Here is a 26107-nt window from a genome sequence, read left to right as displayed (position 1 = left end):
GGAACATCCCAGGTAAGAAATCGAGTATTATGTAGCTCGCAAAGGGGCATAGCTCGCCGGCGGGGCACGTCTCGAGCAGTCACAGCGGGCGTGTCCCCGAGCTGGAAGGTGGCCGGAGAGCAGGCTGGCGGGGCTCGGCAGGGGCCTGCCGCTGATCCGAGCACACCACCCGGCGCGGGACATGCGACGCTGATTTTTACATTCGCTGGAATGTAGAAAAGATGAAAATCTTCGGCATGGGATGAGGCATGCCGAGGATCTTCACTTTTTCCATTATGTCATGAAAAATCGTGGCGTGTCATGAAGGAAGTCGTGTAGGATCCAACTTCGTAGTCCATGCTTGGAGCTCCTTCTGGCTCGGAGCAGCGAGCGCGTACGAGTTCGAAGAGGTGAAGAGGGTGAAGGTGAACTTTTTCTACAGCGCGGGGGTTCTCGAAGTTAGCACATGGACCAGCTCGAGGAACGAGGCAGACGTACCCCCAGAAGAGCCTCCATTTCCGGGTTGCTTTCCACGTTCACGCCTGTCAGGCTTATCACGCCTATCTCCTCGACCTCGTTGGAGTGCGCGTACATGTGGAGGTACGGCCTGAGGAAGAGAACCAGTCTGTGAGCGAGAGGCGCGACGACGAATGTCAGCAGGTACGCACCTTCTGAGCACGAACCATCGCCGTTCCCAGATGTTCTCAGTCGCGTCAGTCATGAGCATCAGGTGGCCCTTCTTCGTCGGCCCGTCGCTGAATTGGCTGTCAGTGTTATGTTCGAGACGTCTGTTCTAGAACAAACGCACTTTCTGGGCACAAGCTTCGTGCTCGCATTGAGCTTGAGAGAATCGACTGACGGTGTATCAGACGGCGCGGCCGAAGCTTTTCCAGAGTTCACGCTCAAGACGTCCGGTTCAGGCTGCTCCTGACTGATGACAATCTAGTCGCGCGCGCAGAGGATTAGCTCTGGCTTCTCTGCTTCGGATGACAGATAGCAAGCGTACCTCGCCTTGATGACCGAAGCGCTTCTGCCAAAGTGCCAACGCCTTCCGCATGAGCTCTTCCGAAGCGTCCGACGCCCAGACGTCCGCGTCCTGCTGCTGGACCTTGCTGTTCGGCGAAGCTGCTAAGATGACCCTGATTGCTTGCACGTCGGCCGCACGGCGCTCCATCGTCACAAGCCTTGAGTAATCCTCGACGACGGAGACGCCTCTGGGTCTCCAGATGCCGAGTGCCTCCTCGCCCCGGACGTACTTCTCTGCAGTGTCAAGGCGCCAGAGGTCCTTGGGCGAGCGGGTGAGCGGCGGCGTGAGCCGGACCGAGAAGAGCGTGCTCGTCTTGGGGAGCACCTTCGTGGAGCCGAACAAGGACGTGAGCCGAGATGGCGGGCGCGCGTCGCGGGACTGGATCATAACTGCGGTGTCCATATTGAACTGCACCGGCTCCGCGCATGTCTCGACCACCACAGACCACGACACCTGCAGCAGCACCCGCTGACCCGAGGCCGTGACCCGGTTGAGCAGTATCGAGTTGTGCACGCTCGAGTCCCATAGCGCTTCCGCAGTGATGCTTCCAGTCCCGTCCGGCTTGTAATCGATCTTCTGGTCTTGCTGCAGGGGAAGCGTAGTGAGCACCTTGGAAGGCGACTCGTGCAGCAGACCCTTCGCGTCCAGATGCCGGATGTTACCCAGACGTATTCGAGTAACTTCTGTCCATGGAAGCTGCCGACCGGAATGAGAAGAAAGGGTAAGGACGATCCGGCGCTGGAGGCCCTGGTGCAGTAGGAAGCAGCCCGGGTCCAGATGACCCGAAGAGACGACAGGCACAGGCTTGTAGCTTCCATCTGGTGCCAGCTCGCAGACCTGCAGCCAGGCAGCCACGTCGTGCGTTTGCTCGACTACGAAGTCGTTCTCGGATCGACGCATAGGAGGAAGTGATGTCGGCAGGCTCTGCGGTGTACTCACAGAAGACGAGCCGATGGTGGTAGGGATACGTTGTTCGCGCATCTCGTCCCATCGCTCCATCCGCTCAAGATATGTCGGCTTCAGACGAGCGTAGAATTCGATTGGTGCGTACCCTTGACGAAGGTAGGACAGGACCTTCGTCGAGGCGACCATTGAGAAGCTCCGGCGGAACTTCAGGTCGGACAGGGACGCAGTGTCTAGGTCTATCGCAGTCGAAGGGTACACCTCTTCCGAGGTAAGCGACGGGCCCAGGAATGAGGAGAGCCGGACCTGCAAGTGGACGAAGGAGAAGTCGTAGTGAGACAGCCCCTTCACCTGGTCGACGATGAGGTAGAAGGTGAGCTTGCTGCCTGGAGGGACCGTACCCGGCACAGGGGACGTGGCCCGAGTAGAGGTGGCGGAAGTATTAGCGTGCTTAGGGGAAAGGACGACGTTCGAGATCTTGATCTCGATTCGACATGAACCGATTGCCTCAGAAGTATATCTGCAGAAGATGGGTACGGTAGACGAGGAGGATAGCCTTCGAGACAGGGGTGCCAAGGAGAGTAGTGCGTTGCCGATAAAGGAGTAGTCAGGGGGAGGGCTGTCGTAAAATGGCTCCTCAGAGGAGAAGTGCTGGGAATAGGATGGGCGGTCTATAAAGGTAGTGAGATTGCGCATGCGCTGCAACTGTTGCTGAAGACGATCCAGCGACCAGACATAGATAGCGTTATGTCGCCGGTCAATGAGCTTGACAGCGACCGACGGTTGGGTTGCGGAGGCTAGGACGGGATCTGCGACGTCGCCAAATTGATCCAGGCCAGCGATAGAGTCAATAGCAGACGCAGGCGCAGCAAGGGAACCACCAGCGGCGATAGTGAAGTTGTAAAAGACGTCCTTGCCGAGTTCCTTGCTGTAAATATCGTCAATGAGCGCTTCAATGCACCGCTACGCCCGCACGTACCTGATAATATTCGCCTCTTTAACAAGCACAGCGTTCGACAGAACGACTTCGGCCATAGAAAACGATCGGTGGGCGCGCCACTTGTCGAGGACCTTCCGTATCAGACGTAACTGCCGAGCAGTGTATATCACCGGCTCAAAGGCGACGTCCTCTAGCTCGGTCTCGCCCCTCGCTCGCGCGTCCAGCAGCCGCTTCATGTGCACCTGCACGAGCTTCAGCTGGCGCTCCATCTGCTCCTTCTCCACCTTGAGGTCCTCTGCCTCGGACGACTCCGCGATAGCCTGCAGACGACTCTCGAACTCGACGCGCTGGTGCTCGAGCTGGCTCTGCATCTCCCTCAAGTTCTCCCCCAACTCAGGGCTATCGTGATTGGTCATGGCATCCACGCTGGTATCATCAGTCAGGGTATCGGCCGGTCGTCCAGACTCGCTCCAGATGTCGTCCGCGTGGCTGAGACTGCTCTCCGGCCGCTTCGCGTTGTGGTCGCGCATCGTCTTCACCTTCGTGATTTTCTCGAATAGCTTGTTCAAGTCTTCGTCGGGGAGATTGTCCAAAGAGGGGTCAAGTCCAAGCCTCGCCAGTGCCGCCTCTCGCTTCGCAAACGTCCAGTCAACATCGTTCAAGTCGACTTCAGAGCCTGTCGGTGAGCTAGGCCGAGTCGCTTCGGAGTTGGCCTCGGCAGCAAGATCAGCGGCGGTGATGCTGATGCTCATCTGCGACTTCGCCCTAGCGCGTTCTCGCAGCTTCCGTACTTCCTCCGGGTGGTTGAAACGGAAGACGTGGTGCTCGCCTGCGTAGTGTTGGAACTATTGTACCACTTATGCAGTTGTAAAGAACCACTTACCGAGAATTATACGATAGCCCGTGCGCAGCTTGTGAGCCTACACAATGACTGTGAGCTTATTGTTACGCTGAATAGCTACAGCATGGGATATTACCTGCCCGGGCTCGATCTGTCGGCCGTTCAAAAACTACGAGATTTCTTGAGTAACGCGACAAACGCCTAGGAAACAACGAATACATACGGTAACGGCATTTGGCATGGCATGCAAGGTAACCTTGCCGTCAGTGTTCTCGAAGTAGCAGTGCTCCTCGGCAATGCTGTCTCCACTGAGACGGATTGCACAGCTCTTGTCGCTTTCCAACCTCCCAACGTCCGTCTTGCCTGGCTTGATCTGATAGATCAAGCACTCGCTCATGAGAGGATCCTCATTCTGCCACGCACAACGATTATGAGCACGCAAGGCCACATTCCCGACGTCAACAGCTATGCGACGCACCAAGTTGACCAAATGGGGCATCCTCTTTGGGGTATGGACGCCCACGTTGTTCTTGTCGACCGTGATACCCAGCTCCTCCAGGGCCTGCTCTCGCTCCCGTTGGATCTCCTGTGTACGCTGCATCTTCTCTTCCCAGGTCTCGTTCAAGCTCTGCATAAGCTTCTCGCTCGTCTCCAGCTGCTCCTGCAGCTCCGCCTTCGTGACCGTCTTGATCGTCCCGTCCTTCGCTTGGTAGGTGACCTTCTGTTGCGCCGCCGGGATCGTTGGGTCGAAGACGGCTTCGGAACTTGCACCAGACACACGTGCTAGCAGCACCAGCAAGTCAGTGTATGCATGCGCAGAGAGTCTGAAGCATCGTACCTCGAAGCATCTCCAACTCCTCCTTGAGCTCGCGAACAAGCTTCGCGTTGGGGTCCTCGTTAATGATAGCCTTGTTCTTGATCTTCTTGGCCTGGTCGGCATAACGCAGAGTACTGAGGGTCTCCTCATATTGCACATCGGCGGGCGAGATGGCAGCAATCATCGCCGTCTTCGAGTTTCCTCCCAGACTGTCTTTCAACAGCCATGTCAAGACCTGGGGAGCGGTCGCACTCAATCTCCAACAGATAATACGTATAATATGCGAGACGTACGGAATCTCGATAGGGAATGAAATCCTCTGCCTTGCCCTTCTTGCCCTTCTTGCCCTCCGCCTGACTCGCAGTAGCAAGAGCAGCAATGACCTTCCCGAGCGTGGTGAGCGACTTGTTGATGTTCGCACCTTCCTTCAGCCGTTGCCCGGTGGCGCCGGTCGAGTTCGCTCGCTCGGAGCCCGCAAGGTCGACTAGGTTGATACGCGACACCTTCTCCGTGTCGAGGTTGGTATCCACATCGTGCCGCTTCATCGTGAGTAGAAGGGTGAAAACAGCATGCGAACGGGACGACCTATCTCAAGCGCCACCGTCAACCCAACAGTTCCATCCCCAAGAGATCACATGAGGCAGAAAAGGAGCGGAGATACGCACGTCTCGTTCATGTTGGTCGCAGCGACCGTACGGGCCTTGTTGCCCTCGTCCATGAGCGTCATCATCTCATCGTAGCTGTTGACGACGAGTTTCGAGAGGTCCTCGACGTACGGCCCGAGACTGGGGTGCTCACGGACCCTGAGGTTTCCGGAGTTCTTGGGGTTAAGCAAGTCCCGCACCTTCTCGTTGTAGATTTCGATGTAAGATACTTCTACTGTGAAACTGACGTTGGGGTCCGAACTCTTCTGCTCGATCCGCGAGAACAGCTCGGAACATGTGAGTGGTATAATTCCCTTGTCAGGGCCGTCTGGTAACGAGGATAAATGAGCACGGACTAGGGGGTACTACACTAATGTACTCACAGCCCATCATACTATGCAAAGGTGATTTAGGTCATTAGGAGTACGCCACAACAACAACAAGGGAGCGCACCTGTAAGACTTCCCAGAACCTACCCACCATTTGCGTGAGTTTCCATTCTAACCTCGTCCTGCTTGCGTTTCACACGTACCTGTCTGTCCATCTGTCCTTACGTTCAGCACACGAGCGGAAGATGCGATGCAGACTGTACTCACAAGCCAAGATACACGCGTTGAACCCTGCAAAGCCGTGGTCGAGTAGCTCTTTCCCAAGGTCGTCGTACAGCGTTTGCTGAGAGCAATATCCGGGATCGGTCCTCTCTCCTGCGGACCAATAACTCTTGTCGAACGTAAAAGTCATCGGTTTGCGCTCAGATGCACGTCCTGACGTTGCCTGCGCACCCGCCGAGCCTGGCTCCGGAGGCTCTAGGATGGTTTGATTCCCCTCCATGCGCACGAGACATTTCGCGCCGCGCGCGATCTCTGTTGTCAGAAACAAGGTTTGAGGGGGCCAGAATGACGACAGAAGCAAGGCAAGGCATCAAGGTGAGCAGGATGAACGCGAGAACGCGTAGTGGAGCACCGAAAACACGAACCGCGCGAATTTAGGGGCCGGCATCGGACAACAACCTTGATATTTCCATCGCCATGATCAGCCATGGGCTTGGATGTCTAGTTGTGTGCTGCCAGGACCTCAGAACGTCAAGCAAAACACAGTCTATGGCGAGAACTGAAGGAGTGTAGAGGGAGGATGGAGGAGAGAGCTGTCTTCAAGCGCCCAGGACCGCCCAAATCTGTCGCAGTCTGCACGCGCCGTTGCCACACCCGGCAACGCCGACAGTCTTCTCAGAACGCAGCACCTTCATACTCAACCCGTAAGCGCACCCTGCTCCGGCAGTAGATTAAGGACAGGGGCCTCCCATGTCCAAGTCCTATAAACCGTGAACACACTTGCGAAGGCTGTTCACTAGTCAGCTGCTTATTCCGGGGAGCAGTCGTATAGAGCCAGTCCAGAAGAGGCGATCTTCGTCTTCCTACAGATAGATATCGAGGCCGAGACCGTAAAACACCAGCATTGATGATCCACGGCTCTTATTTACTGTGTGGTCGCAATGGAAAATGACCGATATTGGGCGTACACGGGGCATCGCGCACCAGAGCACTGCGCCGGTCGTATGAATGTATCGTTCCCTCTATATCGTTCCGATCCCCTCGACACATCTAATGTATCGCGCACAATTTTCTCGTCGAGCTCGTTTCCCATAGCAGATATGATCCCCTGCGTGAGGCCCAGCCGAGTCCGACAGCACATTCAATATGGGCGGATATCCAGACAAAGCTTATCTTCGGGTGCCCTTCACCCAGATTACGTCTGTTGTCAAGCTTGATCGATGCAAGAGGGTCCACTCTATTGCATTGTTATGTGTGTGTTGTACATGACAATAGAGTGAACGATAGGACTGATGCTGTGGATAAAGCAACGTTTCCACTATCGAAGAAGTCCGGAGCCGCATGGACTGATAATGCCGGGCATGCACAAAGTTCTCTGTATGGATCTCATCGCTTGAAAGGTATGCAGGCGGATGCAGCTGCGGCACGAAGGAGCGTAAGTACAAAGCATGATGGAAGTAATTTACCCGAGCCGTTGTACGGTACTCGGTGCCGGAAACAGATTGGCCAGCTCGCGGCGCATATCTGCGAGATCCCCCGGAATAGACGGCCTCGGTGCGGGAGCAGCGTCGCTCCCTGTCGGCCGCATATATGCGCCGTATTCTTGTTGTCTCTGGGCTGTCGGGCACGCACAGCAGCAAGAAGGCAGCAAGAAGGCAAAGAAACAAAAGGGAGAGACGGAGGGAGGATGCGGGGAAATCGGGGCAGGCGATGGACTCGTGGCGTGGAAGCAGTGCCGTCGCTCAAGCGTGTGAGTGCGTCTGCCACAACGCGATTCAACTTTCCCTTCCTCCGCCCACCGTCGTCCTCGACGCCCTCGCCGCCCTCGAGGCCTACAAAACCTCCTACACGGTCGTCCTCCGCGACGCTGCCTGCTTATCCTGTGCCTGACGAAATCGCCGAGCTCGACTTCTGTCTCCTGCATGCGACGGCAACACGTCCTTGCGTCTCCGTCGGTCGCCTTCTCATTTACCGATTCTCCTCATGAACGTCCCTCACCCCGAAATGATTCGCCAAGGAGTGCCGAATATGCATCAGCCCATCATGCCCCAGTCGCTCTTCCCTCAACAGCCGCAACACGGACAGCAACCTCACCCGCATAACCTCGGTCTCCTCCAAAACAATCAGGGCGCGAACCCTGGCCTTGGTATCATGCCTGGCCAGCCTGGTCCCTCTAATCCGAACTATCCCATGGTCATGCAGCAAGGCAACCCCCCGCGACAGCCCATGTTCATGAGGGCGCAACCTAATGGTTCAGGTCTGCATCCCGGTGGTGGTGGTGGACCCCCTCACATGGCTGGCCTCGCGCCTGCCCAGATGCAAAATATGCAGGGCATGGGTAGTAACATGGGTGGATACCCTGGTGGAGGTATGGTTCCCCAGCAGACCGTCCGTCGCGTCCAGTCGCAGCCGTTAGCTCAGGGGGGTGCACATATCGGCGCGATGCAGCCGGGCATGATCGGTGGCGGTATGGGTGGTATGAACGGCTCTCAGCAAATGGGCGGGATTACTCGCATGACGAATCATAACCTCCAGATGCGGCCGCAGCCTTCGTCGCACCCCCAAGGAGGCTCGATGTCCCCAGAAATGAGTCTCCCGATGGTTCGACCCGCGTCTATGAATGGGGCGCCGTCGCTTCAGGTCCACACGCGGGCTAGCTCGGGGTCGCAAATGATGCCCACCCTTACGCAGCCGGTCAACCTCGCTCAAGGGCACGCGATGCAACACTTCGGGAACCCGATGTCGCTCCCTCATCAACACCAGCAGTCGCAGATGGTTTCGTCGACGCACGTAGGCCCGTCGGGTCAGCAGCCGCCAAACATGGGTCCCCAAACGGGCGGGAACCGTATGGTGACGCCCGACAACACCATGTTCATGTCCTGGAACCAGAACCCACCGACCCAGTCAACGCTTTCTCACGGCGTCCAGCGGATGCCAATGGAGGGCATCAACAACGGCCAATTCAGTATCGCACACTCGCCGTCGCCTATGAACGCGGGGGGCGATATGTCTCAACCTAGAAACCCGCCAATGAACCCGTCGGGCGTGATGACCCCCGCCCAGGCGCTTGGCCAGATGAACCACGGCGGAGAGAGCTTCCCAACGGGTTCGTACGGTATGGCTCAGCCTACGGTATCTGCGCCACCCCGACCACCCTCGCATAACGGTCCACACAATGGATTCCCGATGCCTCCGAACACTTCACAACCTACCCAACGATCGCCCCGCCAACCCGATCACCTCTCCAACCCGATGCATCCTGGTGGAACAGTAATGCAGCGACCTCAGTCTCAGCCTCAGGTCTCACACCGTCAGTCTCCTATCCCTCCTAATCCCGTTCGCACACCTCGCAGCTCGCAGCCCTCCTTGCCCATGAATACAGGCGGTATGCCACCACCACAACGCGTTCCTACAGCCGCGGGTCACAGTCCACAAGGCCCTCCGCACCAGTCCGCCCAGCCACCGGCTAGCGCACCTCCATCCACGCACCCCGCACAGGTAGAATCGCGGCCACCAAGCGCGACAGCTGCACGGCCAGGAGCGCGCACTCCGGCACCGCCGACGAATACGGCGCCTGCGGCAGGACAGCAGTCGAACGCAGCAGCGGATGCTAATCAGCCGCAGCGAGTCAGTGTGCCACCATCGACGCCTTCAGCGGGGCCATCAGCACCTGTGTCTTCAGCTCCTGCTGTCGCTGCGTCGCGGTGCGTGTCTGCATCTCGAGGTTCAGATGTTTCTCATAGGCTGACGACGACTATAGTCCTCCTATATACCCAATAGGACTTGGACAGGGGATCAACCTGCTCCTTCAGCTGAGTGGCGCGTTGGGTGTGGACAGTAAACAGGTATGTCTTCCTCTCACTCCATCTCAACGGCCATGAGCTCACAGTCTTTCAGCGTCTCAATATGTCATACTGGACCACCGTCGTCTCGAAATACTTCTCGGAGAAGGCTACCATGAAGCTGACTCTTTGGAAGGACAACCAACAGGTGGAGGCGAAACCATTCGGTGCGTTATGTAATCGAGATTGTGCTGTGCAAAACATTCTGACAGCCGAATTCAGAAATCGGCTATCCCATCTTCCCACGGTTTTTCCTCGTCACAAGTCAATCAGGAGTCAAAACTCAGACTCTCACCATCGATGGCGCTCGAGAGCGGCTCCTCCATCCTATGCATGCGGTCATCGAGTGCGCTACCGCGCAGTGGACGTTCCGCTACACGAACGGGTATAGCATCACCCTTCGCGGCCCCTTCACTGCGGAGATCTCTGTGCTGTTGTTGAATCCTAATCAGCAATCATCCTCACAACAGCCTGTGCCTTCGTACGCGTTGAAGGTGGAACGCTTGCAGTTCGACGCGTTCTGGCACGATAAGTACCTGGCCTTCGACGCCATTCAGGGCACTCGAATACCAGACTCGCCGCGGGTGGTGCCCATGTCGCCTAATGGCGCAGCGAATGGGACAGCAGAGGACATGAGTAGAGGGGACTCCAGCCAGTTCGATGAGCCCCGGTACTTGATCGAGAATGGGGTCATCCCTGCGGAACCCATCAACGCGTTTGGGATTCCTCAGGCGACAATGCGATGTCTAGAGGTGAGTCGAGTTCATGTTATCTAGCGGTACGTTCGATGAACGGTTATTCCTGGTCGCAGCTGGCGGAAAGCGTTGCGCAAATGTCTGATCTCATCCAGTTCTCTGTAACCAAGAAGATGGGGCCTTGTGGTACGTGTTGGCTCTAGCTTGAATTAAAGCAGACGGCTGACGAGTTGTCTTTCAGATGCCTTGAGAGCGTTCGCGGATAAAATCCGCGAGGAACAAGCCGCGAATCGTGGCAGCTATAGCGGCAACGTGATGGGTGGCTCGACGTACTCGGAACCGCCGAATGGTATACCGACGGCTGGACCATCGACTTCCTTGGGACATATGGGAAGCGCGCCAGCTCCATCGCAGCCAACATCTAGTAGTGATCAGCAGAATGTCGGTCAACTCGATGGAGCTGGGAGGTCCGCGAAGGCAACGCCACAGTCCGCACAGGCGTCGGGCTCTACACCATCTGCGTCTACACCAGCTTCTGCACCGACGCCCGGCGGACCAACGACGCCGTCAATGGCAAACGCTTCGCTGAAGCGCAAAGCACCGTCGAGCCAGCGGGCGGGCGACGACCCGCCCACGACCGCAAACTCGGAGCCGCAGCCGACAGCGAAGCGGGGGAGTCGAAAACGAACAAAGACACAAGGGTCATAAAACAGGTCACCTCACGGCCGCGGCCGCGGACGGTCATTGATTGCCTTTGCTCTCTAGTTCCGCTTCCGCTTTGCGCTCTTCTCTGCCACACTGTCCGATCTTCACACAGTCTCCTGTTATCTCCAGTGTCTTCCTCCCGCTGTCTTCCCATGTGTTATCTGTTCTCGTGGATCTCGCTGCAATCATCGCCCAATTGATAATTTACTCAGCATAGCATATACGTAGATTGTATCTTAGTGTCACTCTCGGGTCACGTTGCGGAGGACTGTTCTTCTCTTCTGCGAGGACCAACCAGGCTGCGGGTACCTGTTGTCTTATCACTTTTCTATTTATGCTGTTCTATACTGTATACTAATCATCTATCACTCTCTCGCCTATCTGACGCCCGAATATCGTCGAGTCGCGAGATCTGAGGTGGTATTACGATAGAAAGACTTCATATGTCGAGTTCGACGATGACGCGAGATTCTCCAAAGTCCGGTGCGAGCAAGCACACAACAAAAGGCATGCCTGATAGCCCCTTGAGACGTCGATGGGTGTATCAGAGCCACCACGGTATGGACGGCCTCCGCTCTCAGGTGTATGCTCTGTGCTCTGTAAGTAACTGCAGCGATCGTACGAGTCTTCGTACGTAGTTCAAGGTGTACAGCTCCTTCCTGCAAGACTACAGACTGATTATTAGGTGGCCAAAGTTAAGGCGCGCAGCTCTCCCCGATCGGACATTAGATTGGGCGACTGTGTATAATCGTTCGTGAACTCAAGACATTCCAGCAGCTAGCATGTGGGATACCAGCTGGGACACATGAGCGTGATGTTGGGAGGTCGCATCGGGCATCCGACAGACAAAAGTGCTTCCAGTAGGTGGCCTCTTTGGCGACTGCGCGATACACATGACCCTCATGGCTGCTGCTCTGATGCTATATAGAATCACTCGATGTGGCCGATCATGAGGAACAGAAGAATTGCACAGACCCGTATCCTTGGATCGCTGACGTCGGCGCCTGTTACGTCGTCATGCACGTTTCTGCCAACGTGCTCGATTGTGGCCGAGACCAAAAGCGTACGATGCATATGTCTACGGCGTATAGAATGAACAAGACATATTAGTATGAGATACACGTGGTAACTATGCAGGTAGTGAGGAGTTGCTTGCGAATGCGAGGAAGTATTGCTGATATGATTGCGATCTGGATGTAAAGAAATTCGGGGATGCGACGCCGGCGATAAGTCGACAACTAGTCCAAGGTATGGCACCGGTCAATACGGGAGCGCTTCGTGGCTGAAATCGCACTGATCCCCATATCGGCATCTGTGGACGGGAGAAGCGAAGGGGGCGTGATCAGTTTCCTCGGTCGTTCGTTCACTACAGACTCGGGTGCTCGCCTTCCTGCCAAAAAGAAACTGCATGGTTTTCGTTTCGTATTTCTATGTCCGTCTCCCCGGCCCCGGCCCATTCCTCGCGGCCCTCCCCGGCCGCGACCCCGGAAGCCGCGCTCGCTGGCCGCAGGGCCCGGGCCTCCCGGCGCCGATCCCCAAGGACCGTCATCGTTCCATCGCCGGCTCGGATCTCCGCCGCCGCGTCCGGCGCCGTTTTCGTGGTAGCCCCGATCGTAATCTGAGTATTGATTCCCAGGGTTCCAGCCCTGCGCCGAGTCGCCCTGCTGAGGCTGCGACGGCGCAAGACCGCCTGCAGAGAGCGTAGCGAGCGGATTGGATTGCTGGAGCTGTGCCATGAGATGCTTTAGCTTCTCTGCGTCGAACCCGTCCCCGTTTGTATACATGTTCGACACGGCTGCAGCAGCCTGTCCGCTATCACCCATCAAGACGTCGCCGCCTGAACCCGACGCGAGCTGCGCTACGAGGTCCGCAACGGCCGATGGCGTCGAAGGCGGGGGAGAGGCATTCCAAAGCACAGCATCTACTTCCGGACCGGTCAACATGAGGACCATCCCCTCGTCAACATGATCTTCCGCGATCTGGGTCAACGGCTCCGCGGGGCTGTCGGGAATCTGTGTCGGCGAGGGGTACAGTACAAGCAGCGCGTTCTGCTCTCGTTCTTCTTGCGCAGCACGCTCTTGGCTGTCGTTGCCTCGTGGAGGAATTTGGATTTCCGGAGGGAGCTCAAGTGCTGCAGCGTCCTTTATTAGTCACGGGATCACAGGACACGACACATGGCGTGCTCACGTTGTGGCTCCGCCCATTCGATCTGTTCGTCGAATAGTACCGCATGAAGCGCGGCGCCCTCGTCACGGTCAAGATCGCGAATGTTATGTGCCGGATGCGAGCCCTGTGTGCGTAGTGCCGCGTTGGGCCTCTAATTAATATACAGTACATACGCTGATACGAGCAAAGAAGGCTGACAGTGGCAGGGTCATCGTCGTACACCGCGCGCTCAATAAGCCTGATCTGCTCGAGCTGCCCATCGGGAGCCCAAGTAACCGATCTCTTGAGTTTGCCCTTTCTGGTCAATCCCGACGGAGCCGTGACAGAGGCGACTGTGGTTGAAGGCCCCGGAGCGGGCGACGGTACCGAAGGAGGCGGCGTCGCGGATGCCCCTGCCGATCCATACGACTTGAGCACTTCTTCGAAGGGGTTGAATGACGACGGTTGTGCAATGTTCTGGTCGGACTCCTTCTTGACAGGGGCAGGAGCTGCAGGCGCGTTCTTCTTGAAACTGGGCAGCTCCTTCTTGGTTACCTTTGGCTTGGAGAAGAACGACGAGTCGGACTTCGCGTCCTTGACTACCGGTTTCGCCTCCTTCTTGACAGGGATGGCCTTAGGCGTCGAGGCAGTCGCGCCAGGGACGGCGGCCTTCTTCACAGGGGGCGCACCCTTCGCTGGTATGCCCTCTGCTCGCCGTTTCTTGTTCTTGTCTGATTTGGACAGTACTCGTTTAAGTTATCGATACGTGGCGATATGGACTGACATGACTTACCCTCTGGGTTTTCCGTGTCCATCTTGTCGGACACCTCTTGTGCGAGCAATTTTCGCCATTTCTTTTCCAGGTTCGCTGCCATGTCCTTGATCGCTGATGGGTTTCGTTCGGCGCACATGAAAAAACAGTAGTTAGATACATGTAATTTATCGACGAGTACCAGGCGAATCAAAAGCTTCTCTACAGATTCAATAGATATATGCGTCACGCAGGTCTCTGATCTGTCCTCTACGCGGCATTCACTTGGCCCACAACGCAATGTTCTGGGTTTGTGCACACACGAAAGGCTCAACTCACCCGGAGTGGGAGGCTCTTTGACGAGTCGCATGATCAACTTCCCAAGCTTGGCTGTCTTGAGCTTGTCGACGGTCAATGGTAGGCGATCAATGATCTAGACAATGGCAAGCAGCAGCCAGTGCTCGTTAGTTCGCTAGTTTCCCGAGGAAGTTAAAACGACTCGGAGTGATAACGGCTGACTGCACTAGGTAGCCGCTACGGAGACTTATCATAGCTCACACGCCCGGTAGGGGGCATTTATAAACCCTCAGCGAGGGTAGAACCCAAGAATACACGCCCGCCGTCGCTAGCAGCGGTCGCATACTGACGGGTTGTGCTACGCTTGACGGCTTAATCAACCTACGGGACCATAACAACGTCGGCGCCTTTGGGCGCGCACCTTCACTGCTTGTGGGCGGCGAAGGAGGATGGGGATCGGTAGCGGGGGAATAGAAGGGAAGAGATCATAGTGCAACTCACGTGCAGTATAGGCATGATCGTCTCGAGCAATTGGGGCTCGTTCCTTCCCTGAAACGCCAGCTTAAGCCATTCGCGGATGATGTCGAGGGCGACTGTGTTGTCGACCCAAGCGCGGAAGTAATGGTTGCCAGCGTTGTCCCTGATCTTGGTCAGTATCTCGAGACGTAACGAAGCTTCAACCTCTGGAATGCCGTAATCGTCAAGAATGTTGACTAGCTGATTGACCGCGCCTGCTCCTGTAAATGAGGTCGGCTGAATAAATGGCTTCACGTCCTGTGCCAGTTTGGCTCTTCGCTGTTCAGGCGAGGGCTTATTGGGCGCGGGGGGTGATGCAGATGAGGGAGGAGGTTGGGCGGGCTGGGAGGGTTGCGGAGGAGGTTGTGGTGTGGATGAGGGACCTGCTTGAGGCTGCAGGGATTGGCCGTAAAAGGACGAAGGAGGGATACCGGCGTAGAAACCGCTCGTCGGGGAGTGTAGGACAAATGGCGAGAGGGTTCCTTGTTGCTGTTGTTGTTGCTGTTGTTGCGAGGGGGAATGCGAGTGATTGCGAGAAAGCGAAATGGAATGCTGCTGTTGGGGTTGCTGGTAATGTGAGGCATTCGCGTGGACGTATGAGGGATTAATGGATAATGGAGAGGAATGCGCTTGTTGTTGATAAGAGAACTGCATGCGAGACTGAGGTTGTGAGGACATGAAGGATGGCTGCTGGAATTGCTGGGGAGGACTGCCGGAGGACCCATTCATGGTCGTCAGCGCGGGGCTGTGGACGGGGTCAGGGATGGATCAAATTCGGGAAGTCACCACGCACTCAATGACCATAGCTCCAACAGAATGTCCCTGCGACTGCAGATGCGACGAGGCTGCTGTTGCGCCATTCAAAGAAGAATAGCTCGAGACGGGCACCTGCTGCGACGAGGAAGCTTGCCATTGGCTGGCGCCGAACGGGGCAGAGTTGAAGGGAGAGGTTGTGCTGAGGAGCTGGAGGGGATAAGGGAGAAAGAAAGTAGGACCCGGGGAGTGTGTGGATGCGGTGGAAGTATTCGATACTGGAGAGCAGGAAGGACGATGAGCAGGGACTCGGGGACAGTGGCAGGCGGACGACGCGTTGCTGGGTGCGGGCGCCTGTTCAAGGAGTATTGTGCTCACCCTGGATGTCTCCGAGCAGGTCGTTGATACCACCCTGCACGCTGGCAGCCTGCTCCTTCCAGTCATCCGGCGTCGCAGACGTCCTTTCGTCATGGACCGTCTGCAAGTCCGCGATTTGGGTCTGCAGCCAGGCTGCATTCGTATATTCCATCTGCAACCGCGACTCTTTTTGCACAGGGCGCTCTCAAGCGATTACTGCGAAATCTACGGGCTTATTTCTGGCAACAGCAAGACGAAATGGAGGACAGAAGAGCTGCAGTCGGTTGCCAACCGTCGATATCACCTTGCCAGGACTTCAAGGCTGCGCTCGCCGTTCGTGATGATGGTCAGAGGTCAGGCTGAGAAACTGCCTTTCGGTCTCCGCTTTCAAGCCCTCTCTGGCCCGAACACGGCCTTCTTTCCCACGCTCTGCGCCCGCGCCTGTCAATATAAATCGTCTCCATTATTCCCGACCCGATATGCCGTGCCACAGCCGCGGACAGACAACCTCCCTTACACTTCTTTCTTATCACCGGAGGCCACCCTCCCACATCGGCTTCAACGTGTACTGGTGAGCGCAATGGCAGGTGGTCAGCTGAATAGGTGCGCTCCAAAAAGGGCTCATAATGGCCAAGAGCCAGCTGCATGGGAAAACAATAAGCGCATGATTGAAGCGACGCCGAGCACGATTTAACCTGATTTAACCCGCTTCTAATGCCATTTGTAACCGTACAAACAGTCAATTCAGCCAAACAAGCACAACGCCTAGGCCCGTCACTAATACCGCCATCAACACAGTTTTCAACCCCCCTTTACCCCCTTTCAACCTCTTCTTACTCTCGCAGTATACGAGACGCGTCTCGTCGCGTCGCGCCTCCGTCCAACCCCCTATCGCCTGCTCTTCTCCACCTAAGCTCACCATGAGTCCCGAAAATCAGGCGCAGTTTGAGTATCATAAGATGCAGGTTCGGCCCTCGTCGCCGTAGCTCTTTGCCTCGATCTCACCACGGTCCCTATAGCTTATGGGCACTCTCACAACTGTCGCCAACAGTATGCGGGAATGCGCGGCTGTCGCCGACCAGTTCGCGCACCTCATTGCTGGAGTCCCCTATATGGGTCAGGCAACTGGGTTCCCTCCTCTCGCGAACGGCCAGTACGGAATACCCATGATGGCCCCGATGGGTCAGGACGAGGGAGGGAAGAAGCGCAAGTCGCGCGCTGACGATGCCGAGGTCAAGAGGAGGGCGAAGAAGCCAAAGGACCCGCAAGCACCGAAACGTCCCGCGTCGTCGTATCTCCTGTTCCAAAACGACGTTCGCAATGAGCTCAAAGCAAAGAACCCCGGGATGCGCAACAACGAGCTTCTGAGCGCGATCGCCAAGTTGTGGTCGGAAATGCCCCAGGATCAGAAAGATGTGAGTAAACTTATGCCGTCACTATGGATCCTCGCTTGACCGCCCTGCCTGCAGGCGTATGAGAACCGTAACAAGGTCCTTAAGGATCGATGGCGGGAGGAGAAGGCGGCATACGAGTCTGGCAAGACTGATGGGTCTGCTGTACCTGTGAGTCCTATCAGTTCGTTGCGAAACCTGCATCACTTGACGCATATACCTTAGGTTCCTGTCGCTGCTCCTGCTCCTGCTCCTGCTGTCGTACCTCCGCCGGCGAAAGTCGTGCCCGTCGCTGTCGAGGAACCCCAAATTATTGCCGAGGAATTTGGGGCCGACCCGACAAGTTCCGATTCTAGCGACGACGAGGATGACGACGACGACGAAGAAGAAGAAGAAGAGGTAGTTACACCTCCACCGAAGAAGTCGAAGAAGGGGCCTGCCGTTTCCGTCATCAAGGACGATGCTTCAGCATCGAAGAAAGAAAGAAAGCACAAGAAATCGAAGGCTTGAAAGCTTCAATGGCTGATGCTTATATTTCTCATGTGCAATGTGTCTCGGTGCTCGTGCTCTTGGGGGTCACGGTGGTCGTTTTCGCTCTTCGAAGTAGGGTAGTAGTATTGATCATCTGTAATATGCCATGACGCCGAATCATGACATCTCTTGCCTCCACCGCCGAGCTCGCCGCCCCATGCGCGAGGGTTCCACTTCTGTGCGTCATGAAAGAGTTGGTCGAGTCGCGATGGTGGGTGCGTTAGGAAAGGTGTGCGAAGTCTGCAGATGAGCGTCGGAGAATGCGCAATGGCGCTCGCGCGCTAGGATGGTGACAAGGCTGTTCGGACCCTGCCAAAAGCGTTGCATGTACATTGATATTCGCATCCCGGTCATCCCGAGAGTACCGAAACAATTGCCGATGGCGAGCTGCTTCTCTGCTCAGCTTGTCTACCTCCGGTTCCTGCCGCCCTTTACGCCGTCACATCCGTTGCTTACGCACACCCTTTATTGTGACCCTGCCGGCCTCTGCGCGAGGCGGTGTGTGCGTGGTACTGCGATGCCCCAGCCGCAGTGCCGCGAGTCAGTCGAGCACTGTCGTCCTTGAGAACAAACCCGAAGTAACGACGACATAAGCAGTGCAGCCCACAATTGCGCAGCGCGTGTCTGGAAAGCGGTGGAATATGGCTATTGCTTACCCTATTCCTGGCCCGGATGTCTATCGGGCAACGGCCATCTGAGTGCCGAGTGGTATATAAAGGTGCAAGCGACTATCCTGGCTGCTTCCTGTCCATTACATTCACTATCGCAACACACCATCGATGTCCCAGCCCCCTCCCTACGGTCCTCCCACGAATCCCGACAGACGCCCTTTGCCTGAGGGGTGGATAGAGAAGTACGACGAGAGGTGAGCATCCCTGTCATGTCAGCGTTGGTCTCGGCTAGTGTGGTGGAAGCGGGAACCACCCCGCACGCAAGCCTCGCCACCACCAGTTGTGCTTAGATATCCTCGATATGGAGTGTATGGGTTGAGAGGGGACAGTCCGTGGTCAGTATGTCGCGGCTTCGTTGACATCACACGCAACCCCCCCCCCCTCCGTGACTGCGGAGGTCTCTGGAGTTCCGACCTATCTATTCCCTGACTTCGTCATGTTGCGAAAGCTACTCGAATGCAGGCGATGGGTATCAAGCTGTGTGCTGGACTACGGGGATAGGCCTCATGATATGACCTTATTCCTACCCCCGCATAACACGCATGCTGATCCATATTCGGTCACTCAGGTACCAGACATGGTGAGCTTCGTCCGCATCCAAGGCCTCCATTGGTCTAGCTGACAAATCGGTTGACATGGGTCAGGTTCTATGTGAACACTAGGGAGAACCCTCCGCGTTCCTCGTGGGTGCATCCACTCGGTCCGCCACCCCCTGCAAGCTATGGTCCGCCCCCGGGGCCTCCTCCGCCCAATCAATACAGTAGCCAGTACCCGCCTCCGGGTGGCTACAACCCGGGTTACAACCCAAGTCCTCCTCCGCCACAATGGGGCCAGTCGCCACCGCCCCCCGGCGGGTACTACGGGACCCCACCGCCTCAGGGCGGTTATCCTGCACAATATGGAGGACCTCCTCCCCAGGAAAGTCGTGGTACGTGATGACGACTAGCGGTAGTGGTTTGACAGGGAGCATACGCTGACTGATCGCCTTGACGTATCGACAGGCTGGTTCGGCTCGAGCTCCCCTCAGCCACAGCAACCCGTGTACGCCGCTCCCCCGAAGAAGTCCGGTCCGGGTATGGGAACGGCGTTGCTTGCGGGTGGTGCTGGCCTGGTAGGCGGCGCCTTGCTCATGGATGCGTTTGAGGATCACGAGGATCACGAGCGTGAGGAGGCTTACGATCAGGGTACGTGCGCCGTGACGCTAGCCACGACGTTTACTCACCTCGTCTCGAAGGCTACGATCAGGGCTTCGAAAACGGTGAAGATCAGGGAGGGTTCGACGGTGGCGGAGACTGGTGATCCTCTCGTCTCGAGCGAGTCTGCTCCCACTCCGCGTTCAGATCTATACCAGTGGCTTTCTGCGGTGTATATTAGCGCTTTGACCGTTTGCATTGTCCTTGCCTCGTGGAATCACTTCAGTGCGTCTGGCTGTATTATATGTCGCTCCCTGCTCGGTTAGGGGACGAAATCTGTGGAAGCCTTCGAAGTGCATGGATATCGACGTTAGGATTCGCATGGGCGTCTATGATGCCAGGACTCCGCGGGCTCGGCAAATGTATCTTGACGGCTTCATTCACGCGGCCTTCCTTCGCAATCTGTACTCTGGTGGTCCGGTATTCCCGTGGACGCTACCAAGGTTATGTAGATTGTTTCACGGTATGTACGTCATCCTAATTTCAATATTGCAGCAGAACGCTTCGTCTGAAACTCTAAACTGTTCAATTACAAACCGTAATCTGCAAACGAAAGCCATTACGTTACCCTAGTGCAAGTCAGTGATTTTCTTCCTGAACGCCTTGACACCGACCTGAATCGCTTCCTCCATCTCTAGCAGGCGTTCCAGCTGGCGCTCCGCCGAGGTCCGCCACCCCTTCCACGCCGTCTTCTCGCACACATGCCACCACTCTTCGCAATACGGGTTGTGCGGAGCCCCCAAGTACCCCCAGGGTTTCCCGCTCAGCTTCACGAACGGTTCGAGCGCCTCCGCCATGGACGGGTGCATCACACCAGTGAAGTGGATGATGCATGGCTCAACCATCGACTCCAGCCCCAACGCAGCGCGCTCCGGGGTGACATCCTCGGCGTACGTGCCGAGGCCCTGCGCGTTCCACTTCATCTCGAGGCAAAGCCAGTCATCTCGGCAGTGCATGTTCAGCGCGTCCTGATCTTTGAACTTCGAGTTCGCCATCTTCGCGCACTGTGCATGTAGAGAACCGAAGTCCTTTCGCAAGCGCACTACGTCCATGAGTAGGACTCCCGCGTTGAAGTACTTCATGCGGCCGACGTCCTCGTGGCCCATCGGGTAACCGACGTCAGGAACCGCACCCAACGTCTTGCCCCTGAGGTCCGTGTCCCAAATCTCGTTCAGATCTCCTCGGACTAACACGTCGGCGTCGAAGTAGAGCACCTTCTCCACCTCCTCCGGCAAGATCGGAATCAGAGCGATCTTGCCCCACGAGGGCCCAGCAGGGAAAGGAACGTCGGCGAGTGGGGAGGGAGGGGCCGCAGGTAGGTCCAGGAACCGTATAGTCTTGTCTATTGCATCGGCGACGCACTGCTCCAGCTTCGCCTTCGAAACATCAGACAGGTCGCTGCTAAATACGTAGAACGTGACCGGGCCTCTGGTGTGGATCACCGTGCTGCGGATAGCGACTGCGGCAGCAATTGCGTACCCGTCGTCGATGGCGAGGGCGACGTTGATGCCAGACTTCTGCAGGCCCTGAGACGCGGCCGTCGTGGCAAAGTTGTTCTTCATGAGAAAACCGATGCGCATGTCGGTGGTCTTCTGAAGGATCATCTGGTACTGGTCGTCCGAGGACAGACGCGTGTACTGTCCGGCATGCAGTGCGAGGAACCCGTCGATGCCACGCTTCGGGTGGCGAATGCTGTCTTCAGGTTCCAAGTTCCAGTGGTAGTCGTCGAAGACAAAGATTGCACCCTTGCGGGCCAAGCGCCATGCAAGCTCGCCGTCGAGGAAGGTGTCGTCTGCTTCGTGCGAGCCGTCGATGTAGACCCAGTCGAAGCCAGGGCGTGCGGCAGACATCTCCTCGCGTAGGAGCGTCATCAGACCCGGGACACTGAAGTCGCCGATGATGCGATGCGGCTTGCCGGTGAGGGAGAGGTTATGCTGGAGGGCGGCGTAACGGCCGCGTCCCGCCTCGGTCTGCAGAAGGTCGAAGTGGTCGACGCAGACGAGCTCCCCGTCATTGCGGCAGAGCTCCGTCAAGAGGAATACGGCAGATCTGCCCTCCCAGGAACCGATTTCCAAGACTCGCGGACTGGAGGCGGTGACGCGGCCGAAGACGGCTCTCCATGCGTCCTTGTGGGGACTGAACCAGTCCTGGGACTCGGTGAAGCGGTACTGTGGCTCTTGCATCTCGTTCGTCTGCGAACTGCCAGTCCATTTCGGTCAAACAGTGCGGGGGCAGTGAGGTAGAGCGAAACTCACTTGTTGTGGGATGTTCCGAGGTGTTTCCTGCTCTGCAGTCTCATCTTCAAGTGAGGCTATATACTGGCCTGGTGTGGTCTTCATCCCTGCTTTACCGCGTTTGGCTCACATGTTGACGACTTGCATGACAGATTGCGGCAGTAGGCACGGTTCAGATGAAACACAGTTGTGTGGTTCTGCAAGGCTTTATTGGTCATGCTTACGTCAAATCCAACAGAGAACGGAGGGAATTGAGCCTGGAGCAGCATTCTCCACGGGCGTCTGTCTTTACACAGCGGCCACTTGAGGTTATCCAGGAGGCCACCACGGAGTCCTGGATGGTCCCCGCCGGAAGATCATGTGTCACATATCTCATCCGCGTTGGTCGCATGACAATCGGTTTCCTCTAGAGCTCTATCATTGCGCCAACACGTCGGATTCTCCATACCTATGAACAGATGGTTGCCTGAGGAGCATGCGGCCCAACACACAGGCACACACTCTTGCCCACCTACGGTCCATGTCTCTTGTCCGGTGCCTATGATCATGGTCCACACTGATTTGTTTCATGTTGCACATCCTTTCCTGCGCCACGCGGACGTGGGCTGGTATTAACTCCGAATCAGATGGCTACCCTCCACGTGCATGACTGCCAGCTAGTCGTGTGCTCTGTATACGTAGAATCGGATGTTTTATTCAAGTATGGATGTCGTCATTGTGTGCGCAGACGCTAACCACAGGCGTATCACTCCGAACACCTCGGGGCCTCGTTCGCAACGTTGCCTTGTTTGGAGAGTCTAATCGAACCTCACGACGCGTCTATGGGGTACTGTCGCTCATTTCCCGTTTCACTAATATCGCAATATCTAGCGCAGTGCGATTACGAATTAGCATCCTGCGACATCGGAGATTACAGAAACCGTGCTGCGAGGTTCTCTATCCAGATAACGAGGTGGGGGCTGCGCTACGCTGGTTCCGGCATCAAGGCTAGGGCAGTAACGTATATAATCCCGAGCAGGATGACCTCGAGAGTCCATCCTCAGAAGCCTTCTGCGTACTTTAGCATGCTCGACAAATCGAAACTCATACTCATTACCGGTGGACACGGTTTTATCGTGAGTCTTACCGGCGTTTAAGTCGACGATAGTGTCACTGACTCGACGCGGTAGGGGGGCCATGTTGCTCGAAAGCTCGTCTCCCTCGGCTATGACGTCCGCGTCACCGACCTAGTGGGCCGTCCCCCATTTGCTGCGACCTTGGTCAAAGAGGTCGTCCTTGGGAACCTCTGTGATCCTTCGTTCTGCTGTCGCGTCGTCCAAGGCGTCGATGTCGTGCTCCACTTCGCGGCCACCATGGGGGGGATGGGCACCATTCACGCTGCCAACGACTTCATCATATATCAAGAGAATCATACGATGACAACTAACCTCCTCTCTGCTTGCAAAGCCGCCGGAGTGCGAGGGTTCTTCTACGCGTCGTCGGCCTGCGTCTACCCAGAGTCCCTCCAGGGCTCCGGTGTCGACGTATCACTTGCCGAGGGCGACGTGTGGAAGCACCCTCCGCCGCATCCACAAGGCCTCTATGGCCTGGAGAAGCTCGTGAGTGAGCTTGGACTGCATCAGCATGCGTCTACCCTCCAGGTAAGAGTTGCGCGTTTTCACAATATCTATGGCCCCATGGGGTCTTGGTATGGAGGACGCGAGAAGGTCCCAGCGGCCTTCCTTCGCAAAGCACTTGCTGCGAAGCTGTCTCAGGATCCGGAAGTGCACTTTGAGATATGGGGGGACGGCTCCCAGAGGCGGAGCTTCTGCTTCATCGACGACGCTGTCGAAGCGATCCTCCGTCTCTTGGAGTCGGATTGCTCGGAGCCGGTGAATATTGGCTCGGACCAAGCCGTGTCCGTACGCCAGCTCGCGGATATCGCGCTCCGTGCTGCGTCCATCGATCCGGAATCCGTCAAGTTTGACCACAAACTAGACAGACCTCAAGGCGTAGGCTCCCGCAACTCCGACAATACTTTCGTGAAGGAGACGCTCGGCTGGGAGCCGCAGGTGTCCTTGGAGGAGGGCATGCGCAGGACAGGAGAGTGGATCCGCGAACAGCTTGAACAGTTGCTTCATTCGAAGACTGCGGCTGAGCGGTCTAGCCTCCTCCGCCTCCTCCAGAGTAGCGACATGGTCGACCTCGCAGCCGATGCCATCACCTTTGCAGTCCTCCTTCCAATAACTTCTCGCGGTCTGAGCTCTCCCGAGGAGTGCCTCACTAATCTAGGGCGTTTTGCCGACTCGCTACTGAGGACCACTGCAGACGACGTCGCGCGTCTTGGGGAGAGGTACCAGTTCCACATCTACCTGGCCATAGACGAAGACGACGCCTTCCTCTGGCGAACTGGAGAGGGTAACGCTGCCGAAGTACTTCTTCGCGAGCATGGGGTCCATCACATCACCACACTGCCGCCAAGCCGTCGTCCGAGAGGACACGTCTGCGCTCTATGGCGTGACTGCGCGCGGAGGGCGTTCGACGACAAGTGCGACTACTATGTCCTCATGGGCGATGACGTCGTCCTGCAAGACGCCAACTGGATGTCAGTCATCCATCGCAAGTTTTCCGAGCTCGCTGCTGCGGAAAGCGTGCCACACGGTGTTGGCTGCGTGGCGTTCACCGATACGTCTTTCCCCGGCTTCCCGACATTCCCAGTGGTCCACCGCACTCATCTCGAGATATTTGGGGGCGACGTCATCCCGGATGGCTTCACGAACCAGGATGGCGATCCGTTCCTGTATCAACTGTACCGGCGCTGGGGCTGTTCCGCCATGATTGCCTCGAGGCTTTGCAACAAGCTTGGTGGGGACGGCAACGCGCGCTACGACAAGGTTCATGCGGCCGGGTGGACTTTCCAGACCCTGGACAATGCTACTTCTGCAGTAGAAGCCTGGCTTAGGCAGCGGGCTCCTGCTGTGCAGCAGAAGCTCACTCTCGACGTCGTGATCCCGTGCTATCGGGTTCTCATGAAACACCTTGATGCCTTCCTCGCTCTGCGGGCGAGCCCCACCTGCACCGTCATGTTCATCGTCGTCGTCGACGACCCTGACTCTCCCCGCATCCATCAGCTCATGCAGAAGTACGGAGATCGTCCTGACGTCCGCATCAGAGTAAACGCGCAGAATCTCGGGGCGTCCTACTCCCGAAACCGGGGCCTCCTAGAATCCGCAGCGGAATGGGTGCACTTCCTCGACGACGACGTCAACCCGGACGCAAACATCCTTATCGAGGCCGAGAAGGCGATCCGTGCACACCCTAGCGCGGCAGGGTTCGTCGGCAACGCTCATTTCCCCCTTGCTGTCACCATCTTCGAGGCGGCCGTGCACCTCGCGGGCGTCACGTACTTCTGGGACATCGCCGAGAAGATTGCACAGGACGTGCCCTGGGGCGTCACGGCGAACCTCATCGCGCGCCGGAACCTTGCGGATGGTCTGGCGTTTGACCTGCAGTTCCCGAAGACAGGCGGTGGGGAGGACATCGACTACTGCCGGAAAATGCGCGACTACTCCCTGCTCCATGGCGGAGAGGGGTTCTTCGCGGCGCCGGCCGTGAAGGTCACGCACCCGTGGTGGTATGGAGGGAAGAGGACGTACTGGAGGTTCTACATGTGGTCGAAGGGTGACGGCAGGCTCGTGAAACTCTACCCCGAGCACTCCTACCGCGACTTCTCGCCGAACGCGGCGGAGTGTATGCTCGGCAGCGTCCTGTTCCTCGTTCTGGGAGTCTTCGTCGCGCTCTTCGACGTCGCCCTCGGTCAGTCCATCATCATGACCGGAACACTCTTCGGTGTCTCGATGATGGTAGCGAATGTCGCGCATGACCTCCTCCGTCACCTCGTGCTTCACCCCGAGCGGGTGAGCAACATGAGGACAACCGTGAGCGGCTGGAGGTGGGTCGCGGCCGTTATCGAGGGCGCGGTCATTCGCGTCTTCTCGGAATGGGGCAGGGTTATTGGGCTGCTGGAGCGTGGCGAGTATAGCCTGTTGTTCATGCGGTTCGACTGGTTTTGTGGAGTGATGGGTGAGGCTCCGAGGCGAGAGGAGATGTGGAACAACCAGACCAGAGCCGTGTTGACTGTAGCCGTGTATTCCTTCTTGGTCCGCTTCTTGTAAACATTTCTTGGCTTGTAGCTGCTGTCGGCCTAGCAGCGCTTTGGAATGCCTGCTGAGATTTAGAGTGAAGTATGTAGATTGTCCGAATGGAGTAGGTGTTGCCAGATCTATCGCCGAAGAGCTTGAGTCAGTGGGAAAACGGAAGCGCGTTTTAGGCGCCTTTCGGCTAA

At 56.9% G+C, this 26107-nt stretch overlaps 5 protein-coding genes across 5 annotated transcripts; 3 read left to right on the top strand and 2 right to left on the bottom strand.

Moving 5' to 3' along the window:
- Window positions 1-298: 298 nt before the first annotated feature.
- DICSQDRAFT_126187 (kinesin-domain-containing protein) lies at window positions 299-6191 on the bottom strand (the record flags this gene model as incomplete). The annotated part of the gene is made up of 18 exons (XM_007364391.1): window positions 299-415; window positions 478-586; window positions 648-743; window positions 788-921; window positions 986-2837; window positions 2889-3678; window positions 3733-3769; window positions 3827-3859; window positions 3914-4102; window positions 4169-4473; window positions 4529-4742; window positions 4801-5092; window positions 5173-5479; window positions 5535-5545; window positions 5605-5623; window positions 5684-5695; window positions 5748-6014; window positions 6128-6191. The coding sequence occupies 18 exons, from the start codon at window positions 6189-6191 to the stop codon at window positions 299-301; spliced, it is 4848 nt and encodes a 1615-aa protein (XP_007364453.1).
- Window positions 6192-7745: 1554 nt separating this feature from the next.
- On the top strand, window positions 7746-10947 carry DICSQDRAFT_126186 (uncharacterized protein; the record flags this gene model as incomplete). Its single annotated transcript, XM_007364390.1, has 6 exons — window positions 7746-9406; window positions 9463-9547; window positions 9600-9711; window positions 9767-10296; window positions 10356-10425; window positions 10481-10947. 6 exons carry the CDS (start codon window positions 7746-7748, stop codon window positions 10945-10947), a joined length of 2925 nt encoding a protein of 974 aa, XP_007364452.1.
- A 1064-nt stretch (window positions 10948-12011) lies between these two features.
- Window positions 12012-16105, bottom strand: DICSQDRAFT_154288 (uncharacterized protein). Its single transcript, XM_007364389.1, has 9 exons — window positions 15785-16105; window positions 15447-15684; window positions 14639-15398; window positions 14180-14273; window positions 13883-13975; window positions 13309-13820; window positions 13132-13234; window positions 12331-13075; window positions 12012-12256 (listed from the first exon to the last, which is right to left on the bottom strand). Exons 1-9 carry the CDS (start codon window positions 15933-15935, stop codon window positions 12205-12207), a joined length of 2748 nt encoding a protein of 915 aa, XP_007364451.1. The 5' UTR covers window positions 15936-16105; the 3' UTR covers window positions 12012-12204.
- An 827-nt stretch (window positions 16106-16932) lies between these two features.
- Window positions 16933-17379, top strand: DICSQDRAFT_56786 (HMG-box; the record flags this gene model as incomplete). Its single annotated transcript, XM_007364388.1, has 2 exons — window positions 16933-17178; window positions 17233-17379. 2 exons carry the CDS (start codon window positions 16933-16935, stop codon window positions 17377-17379), a joined length of 393 nt encoding a protein of 130 aa, XP_007364450.1.
- A 1107-nt stretch (window positions 17380-18486) lies between these two features.
- On the top strand, window positions 18487-26026 carry DICSQDRAFT_135351 (NAD-dependent epimerase/dehydratase). Its single transcript, XM_007364387.1, has 9 exons — window positions 18487-18865; window positions 18925-18936; window positions 19001-19284; window positions 19358-19540; window positions 19591-19992; window positions 20048-20127; window positions 20188-20700; window positions 20759-22898; window positions 22953-26026. The coding sequence occupies exons 8-9, from the start codon at window positions 22848-22850 to the stop codon at window positions 25935-25937; spliced, it is 3036 nt and encodes a 1011-aa protein (XP_007364449.1). The 5' UTR covers window positions 18487-18865; window positions 18925-18936; window positions 19001-19284; window positions 19358-19540; window positions 19591-19992; window positions 20048-20127; window positions 20188-20700; window positions 20759-22847; the 3' UTR covers window positions 25938-26026.
- The last annotated feature ends 81 nt before the right edge of the window (window positions 26027-26107 follow it).

This window comes from Dichomitus squalens, assembly GCF_000275845.1.
Source record: "Dichomitus squalens LYAD-421 SS1 unplaced genomic scaffold DICSQscaffold_8, whole genome shotgun sequence".
NCBI classification, from domain to species: domain Eukaryota; kingdom Fungi; phylum Basidiomycota; class Agaricomycetes; order Polyporales; family Polyporaceae; genus Dichomitus; species Dichomitus squalens.
This window is presented reverse-complemented; position numbering and strand designations above follow the sequence as displayed.

Excerpts from the sequence above, each read along its gene's own strand:
- DICSQDRAFT_135351 (XM_007364387.1), top strand. The coding sequence starts at position 22,848 with ATGCTCGACAAATCGAAACTCATACTCATTACCGGTGGACACGGTTTT. Across the intron at positions 22,899-22,952 it reads CCGGTGGACACGGTTTTATC|GGGGGCCATGTTGCTCGAAA; the intron begins GTGAGTCTTACC and ends TCGACGCGGTAG.
- DICSQDRAFT_154288 (XM_007364389.1), bottom strand. The coding sequence starts at position 15,935 with ATGGAATATACGAATGCAGCCTGGCTGCAGACCCAAATCGCGGACTTG. Across the intron at positions 13,821-13,882 it reads GGACACGGAAAACCCAGAGG|ACAAGAACAAGAAACGGCGA; the intron begins GTAAGTCATGTC and ends TGTCCAAATCAG. Across the intron at positions 13,235-13,308 it reads ACGACGATGACCCTGCCACT|GGCTCGCATCCGGCACATAA; the intron begins GTCAGCCTTCTT and ends CTACGCACACAG.